Source organism: Myotis brandtii, unplaced genomic scaffold (genome assembly GCF_000412655.1).
Source record: "Myotis brandtii unplaced genomic scaffold, ASM41265v1 scaffold390, whole genome shotgun sequence".
In the NCBI taxonomy this organism is placed as follows: Eukaryota; Metazoa; Chordata; class Mammalia; order Chiroptera; family Vespertilionidae; genus Myotis; species Myotis brandtii.
In genome coordinates, this window is record NW_005364954.1 from 985915 (window position 1) to 995484 (window position 9570).

At 56.9% G+C, this 9570-nt stretch overlaps 1 protein-coding gene across 1 annotated transcript in view; it reads left to right on the forward strand.

Annotated features, from left to right (window-relative positions):
* OC90 (otoconin 90) overlaps positions 1-9570 on the forward strand; it is a 32035-nt gene that overhangs the window by 19117 nt on the left and 3348 nt on the right. Inside the window, exons 7-11 of the mRNA XM_014544990.1 lie at positions 3798-3926; positions 4733-4783; positions 5849-5923; positions 7716-7769; positions 8796-8912. Coding sequence (XP_014400476.1) covers positions 3798-3926; positions 4733-4783; positions 5849-5923; positions 7716-7769; positions 8796-8912 — 426 coding nt within the window. The remainder of the gene's footprint in view (positions 1-3797; positions 3927-4732; positions 4784-5848; positions 5924-7715; positions 7770-8795; positions 8913-9570) is intronic.

A 9570-nucleotide genomic window follows, 5' to 3' on the forward strand; every position in this document is an offset into this window, starting at 1 on the left:
GGAATTAAAACACAGACCTGTCCCATCTTCAGATCTCCGAGAGGGTGTAGGTCACTCTGGACCGGAAGGGCTGTTTCCTGTTCCGGGGCCCGGAGCGGGCCGGCCCCTGAGCCAGCTCCCTGACTTTCAGGAGGGGGAGCTGGTTCTGCCCGGGCACGGTGCCGGGGCCATTTCTGGGAACACTTTCCTTCCGGGTCCTCCCTTAGCGCTTCCTTTAATTATTAACACACCTGCAAACCTACAAGTCAGAGAAATGAAGCAGTAATTCGTCACCGTCTCCGACCCAAAAAGAATGATCACAGCACGGAGGGCGGCAAACTGGCAGAATTCTGGGTCACGCTCAGCTCCAATTGCGTTCCACAGTTCAGCTGGCGGGGACAGGGCTCCAGGCTCCTGGAGGGCAGGCTACTGCCACCTTGAACTTGCCGCCAGATTGCAGAAATAACTGCTGCCGCCTGCGGAGGGCCTAAGGCAGGGTGGGGTCCCTATGGATGTTTCTGGAATTCCCCCCGATTCTTATGCTGTGTGAGGAACTTAGTAACTTGCCCAAGGTCATCAGCGGCCTATATAGTTTTCCTTCTTTCCATTGATGTCCTGTGTGGTGGTGCCGCCCGACCACATTGAGGCTCAGGAGGCTGTGGTCAGCCTTGACCTTGGCAAGTTACAGAGCCCACATCTCAGTCCCCACAAACCTAAAGGCTCCTGATAAGAGCAGCACCTGCTGCACAGGCAACATACTTCCAGTATTGTGTGTGTGTGAGCATGTGTGAGCGTGTGTGAGCATGTGTGTGAGCGTGTGTGTGAGCATGCATGTGTGAGCGTGTGCATGTGAGCGTGTGAGCATGTGAGCGTGTGTGTGTGTGAGCGTGTGTGAGCATGTGAGCGTGAGCATGTGAGCGTGCATGTGTGAGCGTGTGTGAGCATGTGTCTGAGCATGCATGTGTGAGCGTGTGAGCATGTGTGAGTGTGCATGTGTGAGCATGTGAGCGTGCATGTGTGTGTGTAAGTGCCCGAGTGTCTGAGAAGACCCCGCTGGAACCATCGGGAGGCATGTGGTGATGACAGGCTGCCTGCCTCCCTCCTGACCCTCCCCCACCCCCAGCTGCTGCTTCCAGCACCGCAGGTGCCACGAGGAGGCTGCTGAGATGGACTGTATCCAAGACTCCACCAGGGTGAGCACAGATGTCAACTGCGCCAGCAAGAAGATCACGTGTGGTGAGCATCCCAGGTGCCCGGGGGCTGGCGGGGAGGGGACCGTGGAGAGGCCCCAGTCTGGACCAGGCCACGGGCTCATGGCCTCTCCCTTGCACAGCAGAGGTGCAGTGCATGCTTTCTGAGTTGACACAAGTTACTCAGCAGGTTATTGGATTTGCAATTTTCACGTGTTGCAACCCAGGGACCTTGGGAGGGGCAGGCTGCTGCCCGAGCATCAGTGGGGCGATGACTGCCTCCTCTGAACGGCAAAGTGGGGGGGGGGGGACTCTGCCTCGGAGAGTTATGGGGATGAACGCTCCCAGAGCACGAGCGTGTGTGTGAGCATGTGAGCATGTGTGTGAGCGTGTGTGTGAGCGTGTGAGTGAGCATATGTGTGAGCATGTAAGCGTGCATGTGTGTGAGCATGTGTGAGCGTGTGTGTGAGCATGCATATGTGAGCATGCATGTGTGTGTGTGAGCGTGTGTGTGTGTGTGTGTGTGTGTGTGTGTGTGTGTGAGTGAGTGCCCGAGTGTCTGAGAAGACCCCGCTGGAACCATCGGGAGGCATGTGGTGATGACAGGCTGCCTGCCTCCCTCCTGACCCTCCCCCACCCCCAGCTGCTGCTTCCAGCACCGCAGGTGCCACGAGGAGGCTGCTGAGATGGACTGTATCCAAGACTCCACCAGGGTGAGCACAGATGTCAACTGCGCCAGCAAGAAGATCACGTGTGGTGAGCATCCCAGGTACCCGGGGGCTGGCGGGGAGGGGACCGTGGAGAGGCCCCAGTCTGGACCAGGCCACGGGCTCATGGCCTCTCCCTTGCACAGCAGAGGTGCAGTGCGTGCTTTCTGAGTTGACACAAGTTACTCAACAGGTTATTGGATTTGCAATTTTCACGTGTTGCAACCCAGGGACCTTGGGAGGGGCAGGCTGCTGCCCGAGCATCAGTGGGGCGATGATTGCCTCCTCTGAACGGCAAAGTGGGGGGGGGGAGAGACTCTGCCTCCGAGAGTTATGGGAATGAACGCTCCCAGAGCAGTTAGCTGGTGCCCGGTGGACGATAAGGACGCAGTGGTGGGCGTGGAGGGAGGGACTGCTGGGTGGAGAGGCCGTGGTGGGTGCTGTAAGCACCAGCTGCCCACCCTGCTTGCTGGGGCACCCGGGCACTTTATTTCAGTCTCTGGGCGGCAGCAGCAGCGCAGGCAAAGGCACGGGGAAGGGGGGGCAGAGGAGCAGGCGCGTTGGTGGTGCCTCTCGGGGCCGCCCTTTCCGATGCCTCCCAAGTGCCACACGCTTCGCTCACAGCAACCCCATCTTCTAAAGAACCTGGCACACGGGGGCCGTCACCCCAGCTCTCAGACCGGGAGAGGGGAGCGCGGAGAAGGGGAATAACTTGTGCAAAGTCCCATCAGTGCAAAGTGGCAGAGCCAGGGTTTGAGTCCAGTGGGGCCGGCTCCACAGTCCCGGTGATGGTGTGGACGAGCTGGAGTAGGAGCTTCCTGGATGTGAGAGGCACAGTGAACACTGAAAGCACTCACTCATTCATTCACTCACTCATTCACTCACTCATTCACTCACTCATTCACTCATCATTCACTCACTCATTCATTCATTCAACAGATAGGAGCTAAGCACCTACCTCAGTCCAAGACAAGTGTCTAGGCATTGGGGACACCCTGAAGGATGTGAGAGGCACAGTGAACACTGAAAGCATTCATTCACTCACTCACTCACTCACTCACTCACTCATTCATTCATTCACTCATTCACTCACCATTCACTCATTCAACAGATAGGAGTTAAGCACCTACCCGAGTCCAAGACAAGTGTCTAGGCATTGGGGACACCCTGACATTCTGGAATTTTATCATGGTTGTCAGACTCAGCAAATATCAAAGACAAATGATACCGTCTATTAGACAGTGATGAGAGATGTCGGGGATACGGAGTCAGGGAAAGGCACGGGAGGCGGGGTGGGGGCCCCTGTTGAAGTAGGAAGGTCAAGAGAAGGTGACAGTTGAGCAGAGACGGGCGCGGCGCATCGGGAGAAGAGCCGTGTGGACGGGTGAACGGCCCCTGGACCCTGAGGCTCGGGGGGCCTGGTGCCTGAGGAACGGAAGCCAGTGAGTCAGGACCGGGGTGAGGGCGGAGAGGAGGTCTGAGAGGGAGCGGGATCCGTGGCTTTGACTTTGAGGTGGGAGGTTCGGAACACAAGCACAGACGTGGTGTGATGGTGTGACCTGAGCTTTCAGAGAATTGTCCCGCCTCCTGGGAGAACAGACGCACAGCTGGGCAGAGGCAGGGAGGGGAGTCAGCAGGCCACCCATGTAACCCAGGGGAGAGGCGAGGGGTGGCCCGGGAGAGCGAGGCGGAGATGGGGAGACGTGGCCGACTCTAAAGAGTTTCGTTGAAAGCAGAGCCCGTAGAGGGCCCGACGGGTGGGGGGTGAGTGAAGGAGGGCGCATGGCCCAGACGGGACCCTCACCGAGGAGGGGGGGCACTTGCAGGGGGCGTGGGGTTTGGGCGGGCAGGTCGGGAGCTCAGCCTCGGCGTCTGCGTTGCCTCTTGGGATTCCAAGTGGCTCTGCCCTTGGTCTGCGCAGAGTCCAGGGACCCTTGCGAGCACCTGCTGTGCACCTGCGACAAGGCGGCCATCGAGTGCCTGGCCCAGGCCACCATCAACTCCTCCCTGAACCTGCTGGACCCTGCCTTCTGCCTGGCGCCACCTGCGGGTAGGAAGCACCTGGCCCCTGGTCCGTGCTGGGCTGGTGGTGGGGGCAGGGGCTGGTGTGGGTGCCCGTCTTCAGGTGCCAAGTCTAGCACCTCCTCACATTCCACAGAGACAGCCCGCAGGCAGGAGCTGACGGCCCTCCTGCCCAGAGGTCAGGCCTCCACGGGAGGCAGCTGCTCCTCGGACTTGAGGGGTCAGATATGTTCACCAACGTTCCCACGCTCTCCCAGCCCCACCACCAGGGGTGCCTGGGGGTGGGAAGTTCAAGGTGCACCTCCAGAGTGTCCCCCGTTTCCTGAGCTGGGGTCTCTCTCAGAAATAGTCCTGCAGGGCTTGGTTAAGAGGGAGCTGGTGTGGGTGTGGGTGGTGGATTTCTGGGTGCACACGTGTGATATGGTGTGTGCATGTGTGTGGGGTGTGAGTTGCATCTCCAGGTCTCCCGAGCCCAGCGGTCTTTGTCCTCTGCACCTGCCTCCCCTTAGAACAGAGGTTTTCTCGAATCAGGACACCACACTCCACAGCCAGTCCTTCGGCTCTGCAGCCCTTTCACTGCCACAGCCTGTGCTCCAGTGTCACCCTCTCCAGAACCCAGAGCCTCTGGAGTCCCTCTGAGCTGGGGCCTGGTTGGCACCTGCATTCTGGGAGGTGGAGGACCCTCAGGCGGAGGAGCAGCCCTTGTCCGGCAGCACCCGGCACAGCCACTCCCTGGGCCCCGCAGTCCCCACCCAGCCTGTTCTGGGCCGAGACCCTTGGGAGGTGGTGTGGACACTGTGTCCGTCACTCATGGCTGCTGGGGCTCTTTTTCAGTGGAACCTGTGGAGCCCACAGACGCCAGCCTGGTGGCCCTCTCAGGAGAAGGTGAGTCAGGGACAGGCGTGCGGCCCCAATGCCCACATTCCCATTGTAGTATTGGACTAGCTGCAATGACCTCCCCTCAGATGCAGGTGGGACAGCTGGTGAGGAAGTGTGGTCCCCATCATGCGATGAGGCGATGTGTTGGAGTCGGGCAGATGTGGGGTCGAATCCTGCCTCCCCCGCTTTCAGCTGTGCGACTTTGGGAGCGTGGTGCAACCTCTGCCCCCTTGCACAAAGCAGGGCTCGGCAAACTTTCGGTGAAGAGCCAGACAGTAAATGTTTCAATACAGGATCTCTGCTACAGCGACTCGGCTCTGCCACTGTAGTAGGAAAGCAGCCATAGACAATCCATCACTGCATGGCTGTGGCTGTGTGCCAATAAAACTTTATTTACAAAAACAGGTCAAGGGCCAGCCCCTAGTTTGCCAACCCCTGGAAAGGGATGACTATACCTGACTTCAGGGTGGCAGAGGATTACATGACTGAGAGCGTGGGAAGATTCTGGGCTGGCATCTTCTTCCAGAAATTCCAGTGGAACTTTAAAAATCAGCACATACCATCAAGGCACATGCAGGACACTAGACAGCTTGCTCGGAATGTATAACCCCCTTAATGCTCACACACTGTTAGGAAGTAACCGCTGTAACCTTCATGTTGAGCTGGTACATTGAGCTGGAGAAGGAAGTTGTCCAGGACACAGAGCTGAGTGGTAGGGCTGGGATTCGGGGCCTCCGGTGGGTCTTCCCTTACCTCAGGAAGCAACTCCCTCTTAGGCTGCCTTCCCACAAGGACTTGGTCTATCAGGGCCAATGCTGGCTCTTTCTTCAATTTGCTGGTTTCTCTGAACACAGGACTGACTCCAATCTGGCCCCTCACCCACTGAATGGGAACAGAATTGAGCACCAATGAGTGGACAACTTGCTTCCTGATCAGATGGCTGTGGGCCTTCTCTCCTTATGGCTCAGCTCCCAAACCCGTTTTGTTTGCAGGTGATCCTGGCCTGGCCAAGGTGCTGAGCTGGACTGGTAACTGATCACTGACTGATAATCGGTTGATTTCTCTTCACAGTGTCTGCTGATACCAGAGCTGACCAGCTGACCACGCCCCCCAGGACGAGTCAGCTGACCACTCGATCCAGGACAAGTAAGTAGAGGGGCCTTCAGAGGACAGCATTGAATCCTGGAGAAATGCCACCTAAATAAATACTCGTGTTCAGAGCCCAGAGGAAATTACTATAACCCTTTGCAGACAATACAGGAAACGGAGGCTCTGGGGGTTAAAGTTCCAAGTCATCCAGCAAGTGACTTGTTCTGGTCTCTAACCCCCGACGTGAGGCTAAGACTTGTTTTCTTCCCATTACCTGACAGTGACTCGCAGAGAACAGCCCCTTACCTAAAATACTAAGCCAAGAAATACTAAGATGGAGAAAGCTGTCCCAACCCTTTATTTGGCTTGTGATTAATAACCATGGATACTTTATTACTAAGTATAAATCACTGATAATGACTATCTACTCGTTACTGAGAATGGTTAAAGGGCAGAGACATGGTTGAGGACCTCTATGTGGTAGCATGTGTCTACGCCCCTGCATACAACATTCTCTGAGTTATTCTCCCTGGTTCTGGGAGGCCCATTTTCACCCCCATTTTACAGGTAAAGGAAAAGCTCCAAGAGGTGGAGTCGTCTGCCTGGGGTACATGTGGATCCCTTTACTTCTGAATCTGTGCACTTTGCCTTTGAAGGGAACCACCTGCCCCAGCGCAGAACTCCTCAGACTCTTGGCTGGAGCATCTGCGTCCCATCAGTGCACGTCTAAGTCTGACGGTCACATCACACCATCATAATCCTGATCTCGGACAGAGTTTCAGGCAGTTCCTTCCTTTCCAGAGCATTCTGGAAGGACTGATTATCTCTGGTCTTTGTGGTTCAGCCAGCAGTGAAACTGCAGCCTAGCGAAGTGGCTCCCAGGGTCAATGCTAGCAGGTGACCTGGGTTTGCATTCTGCCACTTTCTAGCCCTATGACCTTGAGCAAGTGACCTCACTTTTCTGCAGGTCACCTTTCTCATCACAGAAGGAGGGAGGGCATTGCACTAACTCATGGGGTGGTTAATCTGAGCAAAGCGCTTAGTGCTGTACCTGGTGTATAGTAAGCCTAGCCCATTCAGCTGCTGGAACAAAATGCCAGAGACTGGTGGGAAGGAGGGAGGGCATTGCACTAACTCATGGGGTTGTTATGAAGTTAATCTGAGCAAAGCGCTTAGTGCTGTACCTTGTGTATAGTAAGCCTAGCCCATTCAGCTGCTGGAACAAAATGCCAGAGACTGGTGGCTTATAAACAACAGAAATGTATTTCTCATAGTTCTGGAGGCTGCAAGTCCGAGGTGGAGGCACCAGCAGATCCGGTGTCTGGTGAGGGCTTCTTCTGACACAGACACCAGCCGTCTTCCTGCTGTGCCCTCCCAGGTGGAAGGGAGCAGGAGCTCGCTGGGTCCCTTTATAGGGCTCTCATCCTATTCACGAGGACCCCATCCTCATGACCTGCTGACTCCACATTGGGACCTGGGGGAACGCGATCACTCGGTCTGCAGCGTAGTGCGAGCTTAACTACTGTTAAAGCAACAAACTCATTTCGCAGAGAAACAGGCTCAGCAGCCTTCCTGGGGCCACACAGCAAGCAAAGGGACTCAGTTCTTCTGCCACATTTTTCTCTGTTAAAAAGAGACTCGCCTGCAGTTGAGTTTCCCAGAAAGCCTCTGTGTGAGGGGAGGGGGTGGTGAAGCTGGGGTCTCTTTTTGGCTCAGCTGTTGTCCTGGGAGGTGGCCAGGGGCAGAGCAAAGACCACATGGCCCCCGGGGCCTGGGGGGTGGGAGCTACCTCAGAGCAGGTGGGGCAGCCTGGGGTTGACACTTACCTGTCTCTCTCTTTTGGGAGCAGAACCACTCCAAGACCAGGAAGGCACCGAAGCTGTGAGGACCACAACCCCTCCAGGTAAGCACGCTCAGCTGCTCCCGCCTTTGGCTAGTTGCTGCCCCTCTACACTCATTAGATCACGTGTGTCCCAAAGAGCCCGGGAGAAAAGACCCCAAACTCAACGTGGAAGAGGTCAGGGAGCCAGTTTACTGGTAGAGCCCCCAGGAGTAGACAAATGAAACTAAGAGGCTGATCCATTCATAGAAAGAAATGGAAACTTACCTGCTAAGGAGATGCCTTGCAAAAAACAGAGAAAGCTCTATCTCGTTTTCCATTTACATCAGCTGCAACCTCACATTATAAAGGGAGCATTTTTAACATCTGAAGGTACTTTCTTCCAGTCTCCCCAAGTGTATCCATGACGATGCCCAGGCCTCACCCAGTGCCGGGCACTGAGCTGGGCAGCAGACGGTGGGGCCCAGCCACTGGTGCTCCTTGGTCTGGACCGGACTGGGCTGGAGGCATGGCCTGTGGGATGGAGACCCGGCTGCCTCCAGCTGAGAGGGCAGGTGGGGCTGACGGACCCTGAGAGACAGGGGACCCAGACGGTGCCAGGGAGCCCGTGTGAGGGAGCAGGGCCTTGCTGGCCGCGGTGCAGACTCACACTTAATTCTGAGTATGGCCAGAAGCTGTTCCCGTGTTCTAAGGGTCGGAACAGTGTTGCTTGCCTACATGATTGTGGCCCATGCGTTGGGCTAATTTCCCCACCATTCTTGTCCCTTCACTTGTTGACGCTGTGATGGGACTTCACTTGGCCAGCGCATGAGTGTGGACACGACACAAAGGTAGGCCCGAGGGTGACGGTTCTCACCCACCAGATGTCATCCAGAGGGTCTAGCCAGGCCCATCAGTTTCAAGGTTATCATAGGAAACTGGGGACTCACGCAGCATTCCGGATCCCCGAGACGCAGCTCTGACGTCTGCAAGCTCAGTCTGGTGGTTCATTCCCAAATATCTGTCTGCCTTTGGCCTTGACCTGGTGCCCGTCTGCAAATCCCTTCTTGGACCCTCTTGGATGTGGACTGTGAAGTTGTGCATTTTCAGGATCCGCAGAAATTGCTGCCACAGCTGGAGGCGTGACCGTGGTCCCCGCCGGCATGAAATCTCTGGGGCTGGCCGTGCCATCTGTCGAAAGCGGTCCTGAGGAGACGACTGGGCCAGGTGAGCAGCAGGCAGACAGGAGCCTGCCCTCCAGGCCTGAGAGCCTCTGGCCAGGCGGTTAACAAGGCCACTGTGTCACACTGACCTTGGCAAGTCGCTGTGACGGGAGGTGCCGCACGTCCCCTGGCAGACGAGCCTGGGAGAGGGGCACTGGCCGGCAGGCACCAGGGCTGGGGGCAGGGCCCGGAAACGGCAGGCCTTGGGCCAGCGCTCACCAGCGCTGTCCATGCCAGTTTCCTGGAAAGAACGAAACACTTGGGTCTCCATAGTCCTCCTCCTGGGCTCTCCTCCCTCAGGTGCAGCCGCAGGCCCTGCACCCGCACGAGCCGCAGGCAGCGGGACCCAGAGGAGGCACTGGCACTGCCTTCCAGTGCGCCATGCAGGGCTGTGCAAGCAGCTGCATGGGGGGGAGAGGGGGGGTGGGCTTTCTTAGTCCTTCCCACCCAGACTATGAAGGTGGGGTTTTGCCCAGTACAGGAGGAGGGGGAGTAGGATGGGTGGAGAGAGAAAAGCAGAAATAGAAAACCAAGGTCTGAAAGACAAGCCCCACAGGTGTGCTGACCTGCGAAGCCAGGCAGCCTCAGGGGACAGCCAGGAGCCCCCGGGATGCTGGGTCCTGCTCAGTAGTAAATGCGGCCCTAAGAGCATCTTCGGCCCT